The sequence below is a fragment of the Dendrobates tinctorius genome, unplaced genomic scaffold (genome assembly GCF_039654945.1).
Source record: "Dendrobates tinctorius isolate UK_male_01 unplaced genomic scaffold, ASM3965494v1 ptg000059l, whole genome shotgun sequence".
NCBI classification, from domain to species: Eukaryota; Metazoa; Chordata; class Amphibia; order Anura; family Dendrobatidae; genus Dendrobates; species Dendrobates tinctorius.
In genome coordinates this window covers 3,251,011-3,271,594 of record NW_027361727.1, presented here as the reverse complement: position 1 = coordinate 3,271,594, position 20,584 = coordinate 3,251,011, and the positions used below count along the sequence as shown (strand labels likewise).

Genomic DNA, 20,584 nt, shown 5'->3' with positions numbered 1-20,584 from the left:
TAGGTAGACCTCAACTATGGGAGACAAACTGAGAAAAAAAAATCCAGAAAATCACATTGTCTGTTTTTTTTTCATTTGATTTGCATATTATGGTGGAAAATAAGTATTTGGTCAGAAACAAAATTTCATCTCAATACTTTGTGATATATCCTTTGTTGGCAATGACAGAGGTCAAACGTTTTCTGTAAGTCTTCACAAGGTTGCCACACACTGTTGTTGGTATGTTGGCCCATTCCTCCATGCAGATCTCCTCTAGAGCAGTGATGTTTTTGGCTTTTCGCTTGGCAACACGGACTTTCAACTCCCTCCAAAGGTTTTCTATAGGGTTGAGATCTGGAGACTGGCTAGGCCACTCCAGGACCTTGAAATGCTTCTTACGAAGCCACTCCTTCGTTGCCCTGGCGGTGTGCTTTGGATCATTGTCATGTTGAAAGACCCAGCCATGTTTCATCTGCAATGCCCTTGCTGATGGAAGGAGGTTTGCACTCAAAATCTCACGATATATGGCCCCATTCATTCTTTCATGTACCCGGATCAGTCGTCCTGGCCCATTTGCAGAGAAACAGCCCCAAAGCATGATGTTTCCACCACCATGCTTTACAGTAGGTATGGTGTTTGATGGATGCAACTCAGTATTCTTTTTCCTCCAAACACGACAAGTTGTGTTTCTACCAAACAGTTCCAGTTTGGTTTCATCAGACCATAGGACATTCTCCCAAAACTCCTCTGGATCATCCAAATGCTCTCTAGCAAACTTCAGACGGGCCCGGACATGTACAGGCTTAAGCAGTGGGACACGTCTGGCACTGCAGGATCTGAGTCCATGGTGGCGTAGTGTGTTACTTATGGTAGGCCTTGTTACATTGGTCCCAGCTCTCTGCAGTTCATTCACTAGGTCCCCCCGCGTGGTTCTGGGATTTTTGTTCACCGTTCTTGTGATCATTCTGACCCCACGGGGTGGGATTTTGCGTGGAGCACCAGATCGAGGGAGATTATCAGTGGTCTTGTATGTCTTCCATTTTCTAATTATTGCTCCCACAGTTGATTTCTTCACTCCAAGCTGGTTGGCTATTGCAGATTCAGTCTTCCCTGCCTGGTGCAGGGCTACAATTTTGTTTCTGGTGTCCTTTGACAGCTCTTTGGTCTTCACCATAGTGGAGTTTGGAGTCAGACTGTTTGAGGGTGTGCACAGGTGTCTTTTTATACTGATAACAAGTTTAAACAGGTGCCATTACTACAGGTAATGAGTGGAGGAAAGAGGAGACTCTTAAAGAAGAAGTTACAGGTCTGTGAGAGCCAGAAATCTTGATTGCTTGTTTCTGACCAAATACTTATTTTCCACCATAATATGCAAATCAAATGAAAAAAAAACAGACAATGTGATTTTCTGGATTTTTTTTTCTCAGTTTGTCTCCCATAGTTGAGGTCTACCTATGATGTAAATTACAGACGCCTCTCATCTTTTTAAGTGGTGGAACTTGCACTATTGCTGACTGACTAAATACCTTTTTTCCCCACTGTAACTACTATAATACTGCTCCTATGTACAAGAATATAACTACTATAATACTGCCCCTATGTACAAGAATATAACTACTATAATACTGCCCCTTTGTACAAGAATATAACTACTATAATACTGCTCCTATATACAAGAATATAACTACTGTAATACTGCTCCCATGTACAAGAATATAACTACTATAATACTGCTCCCATGTACAAGAATATAACTACTATAATACTGCCTCCTATGTACAAGAATATAACTACTATAATACTGCTCCTATATACAAGAATATAACTACTATAATACTGCCCCCATGTACAAGAATATAACTACTATAATACTGCTCCCATGTACAAGAATATAACTACTATAATACTGCCTCCTATGTACAAGAATATAACTACTATAATACTGCTCCTATATACAAGAATATAACTACTATAAAACAGCCCCTCTGTACAAGAATACAACTACTATAATACTGCTCCTATGTACAAGAATATAACTACTATAATACTGCCCCTATGTACAAGAATATAACTACTATAATACTGCCTCCTATGTACAAGAATATAACTACTATAATACTGCTCCTATGTGCAAGAATATAACTACTATAATACTGCCTCCTATGTACAAGAATATAACTACTATAATACTGCCCCTATGTACAATAATATAACTACTATAATACTGCCCCTATGTACAAGAATATAACTACAATAATACTGCCCCTATGTACAAGAATATAACTACTATAATACTGCTCCTATGTGCAAGAATATAGCTACTATAATACTGCCTCTATATATGCATATGAATTTGTAGAATAATTTTGTATGTGGCTGGATGTACTTTTTGTGGGATGTTATTACTATTCTGACCCTTCCACTCTTTATTAATACATTTTTGCTCTTTCTTGTATTTGTAACATTACATTGGGTCACCTATTTGTGGCGCAGTAACTAGAGAAGAATAGTGCTGGGATCTCAGGAGCTGCACTCAGTATTGCTTGCACTGCACGTTGCTGTACTTCTGTGCAGGAAATATTAGGTTTCGCTCTCTTTTAAATAAAGACTTATTCTACTAATGTAACTTTGTAACTTGTTACTTATGAAAATCCATTTCACATCCTATTATTACCCGCACCTTTAAAATCGCAGACACCATGTGGCGGTATTAATATAAATTTGTGCTGCAGGGACTTATAGAGATTGTTACAATGTGAACTTGGGGTTTATTACAGATATTGTCAAAATAAATTGTATGGGCAAAATACAGTTAAAAAAAACATTGTAAAAGTAATTTCTGGAAATAAAATGTGGCTAATCGCTGCTAGAGGCTTGTAAAACCTTCCACGCTCCTATTAAGATTTTATAAGTCAGAAGGTGATGTGTGTGTGTGTGTGTGTGTGTGTGTGTGTGTTTTTAATTCTCCTTTGTGGCATTTGCAATTAGTTTGGTTCCCTGAATCTAGTCGGTGAATGAGAATAATGCGGGGAGCATGAAGGATTAGAATTTCAGCAGCACAGAGTATTTCAGGAGAGGAGTGGGCTGCAAGATATGTTAGTGAGAACAGGGCTGTATGGGACAGAAGCACAATGCTGAGATAAAGGGAGACCAGGGGGAAGTCGCCCACTGAGAATTGCATTGTAATAGGAGCTGGGCCCTCAGCAGCACAGAGTATTTTAGGAATTGTGTTTGGGCTTGTTAGACTAGGCTTATCATTTTAGAAACTATTCAGATGATACCTCTTCCATACAAAGACATTACTCCTACTGTTACTTGCCCCATTTTCCAGCATGTGGCTCACTCGCCGCAGTGTGTGGCTGTGAGACATCGGTGCACTAAATGTATCATATTACACTTATTACTATATAAGAGGACACTCGGCTCTACATAAGGTCTGTGAAGTGCAGTCCTTGACTTCTAGTTTTATTCAGTGTTATGCATCTTCATTATTTCCCATGCAAGAATTATATAGTTTCTACCGTTCTTGTCCGTGAGGAGTATTCAGTGTTTATGGAGTGCATTTCCGTGAAGAGTAGTTGGGAGGTCAGTCTAAACTGTAGTTGTCACATCGATGAACCATTCTGTTGATATTTTGCTACCACTTTAATGTCTGCTGCAAAACCATTATATAGTGGAATATGGAGCAATCTCCCCAGGAAGACAAGATCTGACTTGGGCTTTATTCATACATTCGTTGTACAGCTCTGTGTACTGGTTTTTTCTTTTAAATGCTCATCACACGCATCCATAAACTTTAATACACACATGCATTTTAAAAACAAATCTGTGCTCTCAATACCTGAAACTCGACGATGTCCAATTTTTCATCTATTTTGCAGATCAAACTCAGCCATTATGACAAAATGGATGACACCCACAAGAGTAGAATAGCCCATTTCACATGGCTGTGAAAATGGAAATGGATTTGTGAATGTAGCCGTCTAATATTGAATTATATCACTCTGTCCTTCTCGTTTATTGACCTTTTGAGAAATGATTGAAACATTTTGCTTGAGGGACCGTAATGGGGTCTTATGAGAAGCCCAAAACAATAATGGGGTCTAGATTCACCCCATATAACATCAGTGACACCATTAGGATGTTAACAGAATCTCCCAGGATTGGAAAAACATGGCTTCTTATTTCTAGAATCAAAACACTACTTGTTTATTATTGTCTAAGGTATTGCAGCTCAGCTCTATTGAAGTTAGTGTGGTTCTGTTTTTGAAGACATGAAGACTTTTATGTTTTTACCATTGAACTAATTTTCCAAGAGACAATTGACTGAAAAAAAAAGTCCAAGAGGTTGCTGTAAAAAGGATGACTATGTAGGATTAAGTGCTTTAAGTATTTTTATGCTTCCGTTCGATGTTGTTGTACAGGCCCATATTTATCAACCGGTTCATGTAAGTTTTTGTTGTGTAAGTAATAAAAAAATTTTTGAAAATTTTCAGTATTTACACTTATCTCATCAAAAGTTGTAAAAGCCGGAATGAGACAAATGCAACAACTTTTAGACAAATTCCAAAGGAAAGGTAGCAGTGGCGATATTGGCAACAAAGAAACGCAGCAGTGCACGTGCATCAGCCGTCGGCCCGTGTGTACCACTTTTGAACTGTATTCGCTTTGTAGTTTGTGGTAGAGCAGGGAGCCGTAGATGATGGCCTACAAGACATCAGCGTTCGGACATAGGCGCCACAATGATGTCACTGCACTGTGCTACCTGTGTGCAGGAAAAAGCTGATTTGTTTGGTTTAGGAGAGTGTAAACTTTTATTTTTTGTGAGGGTTGGCACAATGGTGGTGGCATTACTATCGGAGCGGGCACTTGGGGCACTATTACTTTTTAATGGTGCACTTAAAAGCATTATTACTGGCTAGGGGCCTCAGTACATGATTTGCCCTGTGTGTTGTCAGTCCATTATACTTGTCTCATCCTCCTGTACCACAAAGTATCATGGTCCATTGTATATATTTTTTTATTAGATCTGTTGTCAGAGCTCAGCCAGTTAATAGTGAGCTCCACTTCTTCCTTCAATCCCAAGTAACTGACAAGAAAGGATCTAACAACTTGGATGGAGATTTCTGTACTTAGAGGTAGGCGATAATAAGTATTTTTAATAGCTGCGAATGTGATGTGCAAAGAATTTAAGTTGAACATTGTTGGTGCATTTTCCTCATCAGTAGCACAGAGTGGTTTAGATGAGGTATGTTTAGAACTTCTGATGGGGGGGGGGTGATGATGACCATACATGGCTGCATGCCACATATTGTCAAAGTGTAGACATGTGGGAGATTGCAGATTTACACTGGAGTGCAGTGCAGAGTATTTCAGGAGAGGAGTATATTAATCTATTCACTCATATGAGGTTGGTGAGGAGAGGGTGGCATGTGACAATGGCAATGTCATGAGAAGGGTAATTGATTCACGTCAGAGATCACAGACGGAAAATTACTTAGTAGAAGGAGCTGGGTCAACAGCAGTACAGAGTATTTCAGGAGAGTAGAGTGCTGCTTTGTGGAGGTATTGGCTTGTGTACTTGTAGGAGACGGCTGCTTGTGACAAGATTAGTGTTCGGATTTTAAGATAGAAGTAGAAATAATTGAGAGATCACAAACTGAGAAACGTTCCCCAGCAGCACAGAGTATTTCAGGAATGGAGTGTGCGGGATCCTGTAAGGGGCAATGACTATTCTACTTGCACTATATGATTACTCAGGACAGAGCTGCATGCTATAGGGTCCAAAAGTTATAATATGAGAGGGGGCGGGGGATGGAGACAAATGTGAAGGGCGGAGCCTTACAGCGGAACAGAGTATTTCAGAAGCAATGACTTAACTTGTCATCTGATAACATAAGCGAGGAAAGGGTTCCATGTGGTAGGGACAGGATGCCATGCTGTGAGATGTGGAATGGAAAAACGTAGACAAGGCAAGGTTCCATAGCAGCACAGAGTATTTCAGAGGTAGTTACCGTATTCCAATTTGTGAATCTATTAGTAAGGTTGCCTTCTTTTATTATTTTGACCATGGTTTTTCCCTTGTGACCATCAATAAACCCCAGAGAGGGGTGCAGCATGATTTTTTCTTTTTTTTTGCACTAATAATAATAATAAATCTTTTTAGCACCAACGTGGAGTTGCTTCCACCTCCCAGGGGTCATTCTCCGCTGATCCCCAGTACGGTAATACTTCTATCTGGAAAATCCCATGTTATAGCGGCTTATTTGGGGGATCAAGCCACCGACTCCGTGCCCGGCATCTCCAGTATAGAATAGGATGGAAATCTATTTAAAACGAGAAACTATTTTGCCTTTCATGACTTTTATCATCGGCGCTCAAAAAGAAACTCGGTCCGACGTTTGTCACATGTGACAAAATCTCCTGCAAACACAAAGGCCCCTTGATGTCTCTCCTCTTCCCTCCGTTCCAATTTTTTATTTCTATTTTTTTCATGTCGTAATCTGCTGTCTCCTAGTTACAGGGAGGCAAAATAACTTCCATCTCCAAACACCATCAAACGGGGCGACGTCCCATCCTCCCGCCGCCTGCGCCGCGCTTTTGCTTTGCTTTATTTGCTTGCAGGAAAAAAAAACCTTTTGCACACAACAATGAATATAAATGGAGTATTTAGGTCAGCGATGCATTTTCCTTGGAATCCCCAGGAGGGGTCTTTATAGCGGAGGCAGTGTGATCACAGGTGGTGGAGAGCGCTCGCTATATTAAAGGGATGCCTGTGTTCATTAATTATTAATTAAATACCATGTTATTAAATGTCTGCATGACTCCCCCCCGAACGACGGCAGGGACAGCGCCGAGCCGCACCGTCTGCAGAGAAATTCCCAATTTTTAGGATTGCATAAAAAATTCTAATAATCGAGAACGGATTGGAAACAGTTTCATTTTTATTTATTTTAAATAGATTTTTATTACTTATTGTTCGCTGTTATCAGCCATTTAGGCTAAGCGTTGGCTGACTGCAGGGGACATGAAATCCTTCAGTCTATATTTTGCTTCAAATGGCTGATACCAGAAAGCAAAACATTGGATTTAGTAGGTGTCTCAAACTGTTGCTTCCTGAATATTTGTAATTTTGAGCTGGATGTGGGATGAATAATTTTGCAACTCTATAAACAACCACAATGTCTGATATCACTGCTGTATTGTAATAAGAGGTCACTAATATAGGCCGCTCCTATCACTTCTGGACTGTAATAAGAGGTCACTGATATTGGCAGCTCCTCTGATATCACTGTTGGACTGTAATCAGAGGTCACTGATATCGGCCGCTCCTCTGATATCACTGCTGGACTGTAATAAGAGGTCACTGATATCGGCCGCTCCTCTGATATCACTGCTGGACTGTAATAAGAGGTCACTGATGTAGGCCGCTCCTCTGATATCACTGCTGGACTGTAATAAGAGGTCACTGATATCGGCCGCTCCTCTTATATCACTACTGGACAGTAATAAGACGTCACTGATGTCGGCAGCCCCTCTTATATCACTGCTGGACTGTAATAAGAGGTCACTGATATAGGCCGCTCCTCTTATATCACTGCTGGACTGTAATAAGAGGTCACTGATATCGGCCGCTCCACTGATATCGCTGTTGGACTGTAATAAGAGGTCACTGATATCGGCTGCTCCTCTTATAGCACTACTGGACTGTAATAAGAGGTCACTGATATTGGCCGCTCCTCTTAGATCACTGTTTCTTACTATATTACAGTAGTTCTCCTCTTATAATGCTGCTGTGCAGTTATAATCCCAGGTCTGTAGTTTTCCTGTTTTTAGCTCTTCTTTATGATCACTGACAGATTTCTGATTAGTTTTTTGTTGATCGCCCCCCCCCGTGGTCCCTCACATCTGTCATTGCCGCTTTCTGTGTGTGAAGCCCCCAATAAACCCCCCCGGCATGTCATCGGTGTGCAGGCGGTGTACACCTGGAGCTGCTGCTGGTGTTGGCTCTGATTGTGTTGTGACTTTGCAGGCACCTTTTTGTTGTGACCGGATTTTGCCTTTCATCCTTGATGATGAAACCTGACTTGGGAATTTCATCAGGTAGAAATGTGGTGTAACTTGCCGCTCCTGTGCCTTTAATAAAAACACCCTGATCTCATCTGTTTGTGCAGTGGATGCAGATCATGAAAGCCTCATCCCAGGAGACCCCACAACCTTTATAGGAACATTGTTGCAAATATCACTTTATTGGGTTTGTAGACTTTCGCAATAATTTGTTTTTTTTCTCCAATGCATCCACAATAATGCAAGTAACTCTCCAACCGTTTTGGGTTTACAGCTCTCCTGCACTCATGCAATCACATATAGGCTAGAGGCATTACCTGTCTTGAGAGAGTCCGTAGGTCTCCACACATATCAGACTGCCAGCCCAGATCCACGGTGTTTTCAAGGTTATCCCCCAATATTCTAACAGATATGGGGGTCCGAAGTTTCGCCAGAGGTATCAGAGTAACACTGGTGGCAGTCATACTGCACAGGGCTTGTAATCTGTGAAAATTGAGACCCATAGATCTGCATAGGAGCTGTATACATGAAACTGTAGTCAATATTTTTCCAAAGTTGGTATGATTGGGAACAATAAAAAATATTGGTTTCAAAAATCTACAATGTGTGACCTTCTTGGCTCTCCAAGTGGCCAGACACCTTGAAAGGAACCTGTCGTGTGCAAAAAAACCCTCACACTTGTAATCTCCGGATGGATAGTGATAAAGCTTGGCCGCTTTATTGAAGGCATTTGCAGTCACCGCTGACTATACAGTTAGCAGCATCTGTGATCACTGCGCAGTGCTCTGATTGACAGGTCGCAAAGCATTGATGCACTGCAGAGTGAGCTGTCAGTCAAACTGCCAGGAAGTGACTTGCCGCAGCTCGTAGTATAGTGAGTGGCGGCTATAGCTCCTCCATGCACGTTGCCATAAGTGGTAGCAGGCGGCTCCGAGGAGGAAACAAGTTAATTTTTTCCTGTAGCCGAGCTTTCAGTAAGGTAACGAGCAGCATTGTAACACCATCTATCTGAAGACTAACCCTGTATTTGAAGGTGTGGAGACACGGGGGGGGGGGGGGGGGGGTCAGTGGTCCACTAGCCAAAAGCACATGGACTGGGGATCGTCACACCGAACACCTGCTCTCTCTCTAACGTGGGTATAACGCTATTCAGACAACACAGGGTGAGGATAAAACAGTGTGTCCATGCTTTATTGAACCACAAAACGGATAGATAACACATAGAACAGTTCCAGCAAAATACCCCAAGATGGTGCACATTAGTCTCACCCTTACGCTGTCCTGCCGGAATTATGGCAGATGTTACTTAAGAGCTCCCAGGGTCGACTACCCCACCTGTGGTACGCACACAGAGGAGGTAACGACAAGCATAAGAAGATGACAGTCCATTCAGGTACAAAGCCAGTTGAGCGGAGGGTCACAACCTGGCTTCTCCAAACATCTTCATGGAGCCAGGTGACCGGCAGGTCCCAATCCTGGCTTTCTCCAAACATATCCATGGTTCAGCCATGGTTAATGGAGCAGATCTGTATTCATCCAACTGGAGCAGAGGTCCCCTAAGCTGGTATCCTGTAGAATAATGAATCTGTATCCATCTTGATGGAGCCCTGATGTTTTGGCTGCTGTCCTGTAGAGTCCCTGGATGTTTGGATGTCTTGGTTGAATCTCTGGTTCTCTCTCTGTCTCATACAGTGGGTACAGAAAATATTCAGTCCCCTTTTAAATTTTTCATTCTTTGTTTCATTGCAGCCAATTGGTAAATTCAAATGGCTGCAATGAAACAAATAATAATTATGAGATTATCTATTTACCAATCAGTCCAGTGCAATTTTTTCAGCCCTATATTGGACATTTTTGGTGTATACTGTAAAAGGTTTTTGGTAAAAGGCCTAAAGGCTTACGCCCACCTTTATAGGGACCTGCATAGGGACCTTTGCTACTTTCAATTTTTTGTATCTATATCTATCTGTATATCTATATTTTTTTTTTTCTGATACAGAACTCCAAATTCTCTGCATAAACCTCATTACATTATATTATATAACGCAGCCACCAATAGAGGGAGCTCACTACATACTGTATATACTTTGACCTCAATAATAGAACTGTATGCAGTGAGCTCCATCTAGTGTTGGATGCAGGCAGCAAAATTTTTACCATGTAACTCTACATCTATGCAAAGAATGTGGAATAGTTGAAGTTTAGCAACTGCAAGTCATCCAATCCTTGCCAAAATCCATAAAGAAGAAAAAGGAAGACAGCACATCATATGTATCTCAGGTGGGTTTTAGGTCAGAATTAAAAACTGATAAAAATGCCGGCTGTAAGTCATATGATGGCCAGATAGTGTTATGCCTGATTCACATGTGACAAGTTACCTGAAAGTGCAGTTTCACTATAAACCTGTATGGGACATAGGAGAAACTAGAATTAATCGGCGCACATGGAGTGGAAGAGTAGCCACCTGGGCCACCAGGGAATATACTTGGCGCTGTGCACTTGACCATCTGGGACCAAGCTCTTATTTAGTGCTCTGTGTGGCACAAGGGTGTAGTCATAAATTGCCTTGGACGGCAGAAGATCCTGTGTTGCCACCACTCCGTCATCTGCCGGGCAGACAGTTTCTGTCAGTCCTCCATGGAACAATGACATTTGCTTTGGACTATTGTTTCTCCAGCCCGGTCTGTGCTGCCAATTGCTATTTGTCTGGCAGATGGATTCCTGTAAGACCCCTGTGGTCTCTCTACAACTGTTGCCAAAGCATAACAACAAACGCTGAATTTTACCTCCAACATTAATATTTACTCGGTCACTTTAATACCCGATGCATGGCGCAGACAGGCAACGTGCAACTAATGTAGTGAGATGCACTCACTGCCAGGGCGTCCCAAGGAAAGGAAGAAAAATAGGCAGGCATGGACTTCCTCTATGGCGGCGTAGGTAGAAGAAAGAGACAGAATGGTAAAGATCCAATGGTCTCTGCATTATGGTGCTAGGATTTGACTCCCAGGCCTGAAGGAATGACCAAAAGCAAAAGGGATCGGATTAAGGGATTTTTATTCTTTATCCTTCTTTAAATTCTTGTATTTTTGAATAAAAATTATTTTTGTTTTTTGATTTTATAAAAAATTTTGCTTTCCATAGCCACTGTCAGGGCTACAGCGATTGTGGTTGGTGATGGCGCAACTGCGACCGGGCCGTGTGGGACAAGGGTCTGTACTGCAGTGCACGCCATCAGCCAACTAGAGGCCGGCAGCTTACGTAGGTGGGAGTGACATTATGTGCTGCCCATGGCCAGCATGTCAGGCAGTTGCAAATTATAGAGGAGGATGCTGCACGTTGTGGGAACAGAGGAAGGTATTGTCTTTTAATATGTTGGAAAAGATCAGCACAATGTACATTATACCAGGAAGGGGCCCAGGATTTGGAACATTATTACAGGAAGGGGCTGGGATGGGGGAAATTATACCAGGAAGGGACCAGGAGGAGGGAAATTATACCAGGAAAGGACCAGAATGGGGGACATTATAACGGAAAGGGGTCAGAATGGGGGACATTATACCAGGAAGGGGCCAGGATGGGAAAAATTATACCAGGAAGGGGCTTGGAGGGGGGACATTACACCAGGAAGGGGCCAGGATGGGAAAAATTATACCAGGAAGGGGTTAGGATGGGGCACATTACACCAGAAAGGGGCCAGGATGGGGAAAATTATATCAGGAAGGGGCCATTAGGAGGGGGGACATTACACCAGGAAGGAGCCAGGATGGGGGAAATTATGCAAGGAAGGGGCCCAGAATGGGGATCATTATTATCATAAGGGGCCAGGATTGGGGACATTACTACATGGAGGGTGAACACTTAAACACGTGTGTCTTTATAGGATCTAGAATGTTGCAAAGGCCCATACATCTGACCCACATGGAGGTTGGTGCCCAGATCCAAATTTTGCACTGGGATCCATTGGACTCTAGTTACAGAACTGGCCACTATGTTTCATTGCCTTCTTCTGGCTGCAGAATGTGTTAACTGAGAATCCATTAGCGAGCTCTTTCTGATGACCCAACGGGAACATTTCTTTCAACTGTCTATTTTGAGCTCCTCTCGGCTCACTTATGACCACACTTGATCGTGCCGAGAAACAAAGGGACTGTAAAAGCCAAACGTGCAAAATTTGTCATGAAGCCCAAGTGCAAAAATTATTTTTTGGTGCTAAATGCATACATTTAAGTAAAAAACAGAAAAATCTGAATACTTTTCTGATGCGTCACATCTGTATCCCCAATATACTGTACATGTGCGGTGCTCCCCCGTATGCTGTGCCCTTATGATGTATCGTACCACTTCTCTGACATTTCGGATATGATGGATTTTTATTCTTCTTCTGGAATATGTTTTCCGTATGACAATCCTCCAAACCCGTCTCCTCCACTTCTTTGGGAGACCTCCTGAGTGACCTTCCATTTCTGCTGGAGGCGATTATACCAACTCCAGCGCTTGTTCCCCCGAATATGTACATAATATTTATTTCGCACATCATTACAGTGAGAAAATAGAAAATGCATCTCTGGCTCCAGCTCCAGACAGGTTTAATGCTCCAGCTTTGAATAGAACATAATGTGAGATCCGATCTGAGATTTCCTTTGCCCTTTAGCGATTGAAAACAGAATACAGCTGGTTGAAATTTGCAAATATGCTTTCCAGCGGAGCGAGGAAGTTGGCCTTCATCTCAAGACATGTTCCTTGTTCTACATGAGGGTAAACATGGCCGTCTGTGTGCTCGGCTGCCGTTGTTCTTATGGATTTCTGCGGAAATCCGAGGAATAATTTGTAGACGTTAATGAAGTCACAGAAAGGAAAACTAACTGGAATTTGCTTAAAGGCCACTGATCACTCTGGAGATCTGTTTTTTAAATCCTCTGCTCTCATGTAGTCACTGGTTTTACCTCCTCAATCAATTGGATGTATCAGGAATAATTTGAATTTACTACATGGGTACTATTATTCCAAAGTTTGCGTCTGCACAATGAGGCATCATACTCCCCAGGGTTCTGTACTGGATGGTGAAGGTCCCATCATTGCAATGATAAAAATGCGAGACCTTTCCAGGGGCTGGCTGACACCATTACACAAGATGTTCTGATTTGAGCTTCACAATTTAAGGGGGTTGTCCCATCGCGGCCAATTATGGATAGGTGATACCTTGCTGGTTGCTGGGGGTCAGACCACTTGGACCTACCCCCCGATCATGAGAATGCAGCTCTGAAATTCCCTATTAGAATGAAGCAATGGCTGAGCACGCAAGCCATAGCTGCAACAATTGTCTATGGGCAATGCCGTAACTAGAGTCTGATGCATATTCGTCAGATAATTGGGCTCTTGTATTGCTACATATCCTGTGAAGACCTACGTGTTCGCCCTCTCATGTACCAAAGTCCTTCATCCTGTAATAATATCTCCGATCCTGTGCCCATTTCCTGTAATATTGTCCTCCATCCTGGCCCCTTCCTTCAATAAGGTCCCCCATTCTGTGTCCCTTTCCTGCAATAACGTCCTCGATCCTGGCGCCTTTCATGTAATAATGTCCCTCATCCTGTTACCCTTTCATGTAATAATGTCCCTCATCCTGTTACCCTTTCATGTAATAATGTCCTCCATCCTGGCCCCTTCCTGTAATAATGTCGTCCATCCTGTTCCCCCTTCCTGTAATAATGTCGTCTATCCTGGCCCCTTCCTGTAATAATGTCGTCCATCCTGGCCCCTTCCTGTAATAATGTCGTGCATCCTGGCCCCTTCCTGTAATAATGTCCTCCATCATGTTCCCTCTTCCTGTAATAATGTCGTCCATCCTGTTCCCCATTCCTGTAATAATGTCGTCCATCCTGGCCCCTTCCTGTAATAATGTCCTCCATCATGTTCCCTCTTCCTGTAATAATGTCCTCCATCCTGTTCCCCATTCCTGTAATAATGTCCTCCATCATGTTCCCTCTTCCTGTAATAATGTCCTCCATCCTGTTCCCCATTCCTGTAATAATGTCCTCCATCCTGTTCCCCATTCCTGTAATAATGTCGTCCATCCTGGCCCCTTCCTGTAATAATGTCCTCCATCATGTTCCCTCTTCCTGTAATAATGTCCTCCATCCTGTTCCCCATTCCTGTAATAATGTCGTCCATCCTGGCCCCTTCCTGTAATAATGTCCTCCATCATGTTCCCTCTTCCTGTAATAATGTCCTCCATCCTGTTCCCCATTCCTGTAATAATGTCCTCCATCATGTTCCCTCTTCCTGTAATAATGTCCTCCATCCTGTTCCCCATTCCTGTAATAATGTCCTCCATCCTGTTCCCCATTCCTGTAATAATGTCCTCCATCCTGTTCCCCTTCCCTGTAATAATGTCGTCCATCCTGGCCCCTTCCTGTAACAATGTCTCTCTCCTGTGCCCCTATCAGGTATTACGTTTCCCATCTTGGGCTTCTTCCTGTGATAATGTCCCTGTTCTGTGGCCTCAAAAAATATAAATAAAATAAAGATTCTACTTCGCTCCCACGACTTGCGGCATCCTCTATAGCCGGCAGCTGACTTCAGCGCATATGCAATTGGCAGCGCAAGATGTCTCTGCCATGTGCTGCCTGTGACTTGCACGCTGACGTCAGCTGGCTCCAATTGTCCGGCAGCGTGTATCCCAGCGGCTTTCTGTGCCACAACACATTTCAGATGAATGTGCGTCCTTGGGTGCACATCCAGCTGAAATATCTGCTGTCATCCATGGACCCACCTCCCGATCGTGGTTGTACTCGCTCTCTGTGACCGTGGTCATTACGCCCCTGTCTATGGAAAATGGTACAGTGGCTTTCTCCAGCCACCCCGAAGATAGTGATGCACATTTTCAGGCATCTCTCCATTGTGATAGGGTATTTCAGCCCTCCATTCTCGAGTGCGACAACCCCTTTTATGACTTCAGGCAGGGAAGTAACTTAAATCTTTTCAACTCAGACATAAAATCTGTAAAAACACCCCCATCTTACCATATACTAGTGTCATTTTATGGGATAGAGGAGTCTCGGGGGCACTCCATGCACCAGGGCCAAGGAGTGACTACTACCGCTGCACGGCCCATAGCTATGCTCTGGACTTTGCTACATTTTCCACTTCGGCACACTTGTAGCACCTGCTAACATACTAAGGAGGGGATTTTTGCACATTTTCTATACGGTGAGTGGTTCCGGGGTATTCTTTGTTTTACCAACATGTTCCCATTAAATCCACTTACTGAATGTATAATTATTGTTTAGTAGTTTGCTCTCCGTAAAGTGCTTAACGGCATTGTGCAGTCGGGTAATTATTTTCTTCCGAACTGAAATCTACACCTGTCTCGAGTATCCCGGAAATCTGTTTTTATTTCTTACTATTCTTTATGAGAATTATGTCGGTACTTAGCCAATTACCCAATTCTACTACATGCATGAAATGGGTGGAATTTTTCTCGAAGGTAACTTTAGTCGACACCTATTCACGTGTGTTAGTAATTTCAGTCTGCAATCTAAATTCTTTCATTCATTTTCAGACGCTTTAGATGTGTAATTTGCAGTCTAATCCAAGTTTCACATTTTTCTCTGAGTGTCTCTCTCAGTAATACAGGCTGGATATGAGGTCTATGTGTATCCAGGGTACTGCTGTCTTCATTAGCTCAGCACAGCTTCTATTCTGCCGTTATTTTCTCTTGTGCTTTCCTTCTTAAATGCGCTCTTTTCTCTGCCCTCACTGATCCTGTAGATACTTTCTTTCCCTCCATACATATTGTGAAGCTTTGTATAAAACAACACTGAGAGAAGCATGGGATTTGGCATAGAGACTTCAGAATTGGGAGCTCTGATGGATTTATAACATTGTTGGATAGCACTCGGCTAGATTAATGATTCATTACAGCGGTAAAATGTTGGATTTTTTTTTCTTTAAGACTAGTTAGATTTTTGCTTAATTTTTACGTTTAAGAAGCGAATGAACAGTAACAAAAATCCAGTGTGAAGTTGTACATGACCTATGGATAAGTTTTTAAAAACATTTTTCCGCCTTTGTTTGATCACTAGGTGGCACTGTTTTATTCTAAAATGTTTTGATTAATTAATTCTTCATTATGAATTCAGTGTGTGAGGTTTAATGCAGGAACCAAATACGGAAATCATAACTGTTTTTGTATCCCATCACTTATTTTTTATATATTTTTTGTCTTTCATGAAAGGCTTAGAGGGGTTGTCAGATTTGGGCTATGGCTACACACGTGGGCAAGCATGGCTGAAAAGCAATGTCTGACTTTCATTTGTTCATTTTCATAGATTTCTTTATTTATAATTTGTTTTGTCAGATTCAAGTGATTTCTGTCACCACTTTGGGTTTTTCTGTCATTAAACGAGGGGTACCAACAATTTTCACCACGTGTGTATATGTTTTAAGCCCCTAAAAAGTAAACAGATTTCAGGGCATCCTCCTGCTGGAACTGCAGTGACCCTGGCAACAAGTGTTCCAATCCCCTGCAGCACCCCCACAGGTGAAATAAAGTAGTGCACAGTTTTCATTGATCTCACCTGTCAATCCATATCATCGTGCCACGCACAGATATGACGGATCCTAAAGAGGAAGAGGAAGTTGCTGACGACTGTGGCACCCATCTTGGCATTTTTTTCCCTCATGTTGTGTGGTGTGCATTGCTACAATCTAAATTCTTTTATTCCTTTTCAGACTCTTTTTTTGAGATGGTTTGCAACCTGATCCAAGTTTCAGGTTTTTCTCTTCTGGGAGTTTCTCTCTCAGTAATACAGGCTGGATATGAGGTCTGTGTATCCAGGATGCTGCTGTCTTCATTGGCTCAGCATAGCTGATACACACACACACACACACACACACACACACACACACACACACACACACACACACACACACACACACACTTGTTAATTAATATACTAATTACAATATTTAAATATGTATAATACTTAGAGGAATCAATAATACTAATTAACTTATTAATATTAATTAACATTTCGCCACAACTTTTTTTTTTTTTTTTGCCACAAATAAAAAGTAGCAAATATCCTGATCACTTTTCGCACAAAAAAAATGCAACGTGGAAAACCACTCTAATGGTGTACTTGAAAATTAGTTTTATAAACTAGAAATCCCCTTTAATAAGACATTGTTCATAAAATAATTGTATTTACAGCAGTGGGAGCTGTGCGGGATCTCACCCCTGCTGCAGATACTGCGCTGCCCTTTAACCTCTTAGTAACATCCACCAGATAGCTATCTCTAGCGCTTTCTCTAAGAGGTTATTGCGATGAAAAATATTTAGATACGTTGTTTATTGATTGCTAAATTATGTAAAAGGAAAAAACTACTACAAAGAATTGGTTCTTATGTAAAATGATAAGATAAGTAAAAAAATTTTTAAAAAAAATAAAACCAAGAACGTTATTCTGTTTGAGCTAAAAATAAGTACCAATAATATAAAAAAATGCTCAAAAAGTCCTGTGTGTAACCCAAGCTGTACCAATGAAAGCGTCAACTTCTTCCATCCAAAAAAAAAAAGAAAGTCTTCACAGTTTTGTTGGCATAAACTAAAACGAAGTGATGGCTCTTAGAACGTGACACTATTTATTTATTTTTTCTTTATGCCAATGTTTGGGGTACAATACCACTAAACTTATTATTGGCTGATTTTATTGTGGACTCATCCGTAGCATAAATTAACGTTTTCTTCATTGTACAGCATGGAGTCTTGGTCGCAACATGGTGACTACCGTAATGCGCAACCTTCCCATGAACTGAATACACGGCAGATTTTTTTGCCTTGAGATTGTAGGCAGAAAATAGAAAAACAACAACCATCACCACAACCACAATCTGCTGTATGTACACTTTGGAAGCATAGAGAAGAAAGTTTTTCAGAAACTAGACCACACTTGGGTGAAAAATGCAGAAGTGGTGACGTGTTTCTGTAATACTTTTCCTCTAATTGTTCCGCTCTTGATTTTGACTTACAAATAAGGCTGCGTTCACACGTAGTGTTTTTTTCGCGGCATTTTTAAACGCGCGATTTTGCCACGAAAACGCAAAAAAAAAAAGCATCCTATGGGATGCCGCAATGTTGTGCTAATGCATCGCAGAAAAATACGCAGCATGCTCATTAATTTGTCGGAATCGCGGCGATTCCGCCCACATAGGAATGCATTGTTCTGTTTACTTTCCGCATGTGGCTGTGCACACCATGCGAAAAGTAAGCAGAACATTTGCGGATGGTACCCACGGCCCAGAGGAGAGGAGACTGTCTTCCACGCTCTGAGTACCATATCCCTATAAAAAATAGAATTTAAATAAAAAAATCGTCATATTCTCACCTTCCGATGTCCCGCGCAGCGTCACCAGGCTTCAGCGATGCTCCCGGCAGGTCCCGTTCCCAGTGATGCCTTGCGAGACCACGACGTCATCAAAGGTCATTTCGCAAGGCATCACTGGGAACGGGACCTGCCGGAGCTGTGCGGGACGTCGGAAGGTGAAAAAAACACCATTTTATAACTTTTTTGTTTTTAACATTAGAGCTTTTTACTACTGATGCTGCATAGGCCGCCTGAATAGTAAAACGTTGGTCACACTAGTCAAACACTATGTTTTGACAAGTGTGATCAACCTGTCAAGCGATGCTACTGATCGCCTGGAAAACGCTAGCATTCTGCGGGCTAATTACGCTTGAAAATCGCTAATTTTTCCCCGGGAAATAGGTGGTAATTAAAATGCGATTTGCTCGCATATTTCCCGCGGAATGGAATTCAGGAATTCCCACGGAAATCTCCCAGGGAATTCCACAACGTGTGCACATAGCCTAATGATGTAAATTACGTGCTTATGTGCTTTATGCATCGTCCTGCAAAAAACAAAAAAAAAGCCCCATCCTGCAGTTGTATTGAAAAACTTGAAAAGTTATTATTAAAGTGAAAAAAACAAAGGCTCAAATATCATAGTAATTAATGGGTTAATGATGAGCGTCCGGATGGTAAAGAATATGAGATTGCAGATCGTCGGATTGGATGTGTGGCACGTTGAGGAGTCTGTGGCCGGATTCGCTATAATTGTTTTTGAATTTTTAACTCCCAAGTTTTGTTGTGCATTGTACAACACTACAGACTATGATGGCGCCATGTACAAGTGACGCAGGTTCCCTTTATTGTTCTCCGATTCCTGCCCTAGAAATCCGGTCTAGTTTTGTGACAAATGATGTATCTTCCTGCCAGACCCGCGCACCCACTTCTCGATCGGATCCCTGTGGGGGGCCATCCCTACCTCATCAATAATGTAGATGTACTTATCTAGGTTGGGTCACTTCAGTAATTGCACACATGGAGATAGAAGCGAGTTCCAGATCAGAGTGGCAGCGAGGGGCTTGTCTCCCTGTGGAGTCGTTTTGTGTATGTTGAATATATAATGTACGTTCCTCGGGTCACACGCTGTTCTAGGGGGAAAAAAAAAGAAAACTTAATTCTGCTTGAATAAATCTCTGCGTTAAATCGGAACAATAGACCGGGATCTCGCGATGCTCCCTCATTCACTAAAGGCGGCGCACCTTCATCTTGATGGGTTGTAGTAGTACGCGGCTGCCCTATGGGTTCTTTGCGGGGCACCAGGTACTTGCCAGGATATGGCTGACCTAGGAAACCCTGAATCATGTCTTCAATGACTATGAATTTATCCCAGAACCTGATGGTCTGATTTGGTGAAGATGGAAAGGGGCTGTCCGCTATAACTAGAGGTGAGCACATTGATTTGCAGGATTATGGTCCAGCAGCTGCGTCAGTGGTCCTTGGCCACCAAACCAGAGGAATACGAACCTTCTCCTACCTGCCGACATCCTCGGCGCCTCTTCTGATTTAATCGGCACGGTGCAATGTCATCTGTGCACTACACCGCAATGGTGATGTTGTGCCGAACCTACAGATGTAGGGGGATGTTAGTAGTGCTCCGATCTGGTGATCAGGGACTACCAACACGACCACTGGACCAGGATCCTGAAAATCATTGTACGCAACTAATTACAACCCTAATTCCTGTTCCTGATGAAGTAGGAGGCCATATTGAGGCAGATATTGACATTTCTTTAGAGCAAGCTGAAGGTGCCCCTGCCAGTAGTCATCTGATGGCCTGATTTTTAGAGCAGTGTCCACCTGTAGCTCCTGATTAGCAGTGATGATGAAGCCTTCACCTCGATCTCGCCAAACGCGTCAGTCCGCCCTGAGGCTGTTTTGCGGGTATAATAATTTTGCCTTCACTGGGCAGCATTAAGCTGGGTGACGGTCCTCCTTTTATTTGTCAATGTCCTCCTCACCCCAGCACACCAAGTGACCAGAGGTCTGATTCTACACCTAGCACGGTCATACCTGTATGTCAATTTTCTGGACAGCAGATTCCTGCTCGGCAGCACTGGAATCTTCTTACCAGTTAGTATAGTCTGCCAGGCTTGGACTGGCCAACAGGAGCACAGGGGAATCCTCTG

The 20,584-nt window shown here is 42.4% G+C and overlaps 1 protein-coding gene across 4 annotated transcripts in view; it reads left to right on the top strand.

Annotated features, from left to right (window-relative positions):
* Positions 1–20,584, top strand: part of NELL1 (neural EGFL like 1) — an 860,783-nt gene that overhangs the window by 25,562 nt on the left and 814,637 nt on the right. The window contains exon 2 of one of the 4 annotated variants that reach the window (XM_073578306.1): positions 5,007–5,117. The exons of the other annotated variants lie outside the window; for them this stretch is intronic. Within the exon in view, the coding sequence (XP_073434407.1) occupies positions 5,096–5,117 (22 nt within the window). The 5' untranslated portion in view covers positions 5,007–5,095. The remainder of the gene's footprint in view (positions 1–5,006; positions 5,118–20,584) is intronic. 4 annotated transcript variants of the gene reach the window in all.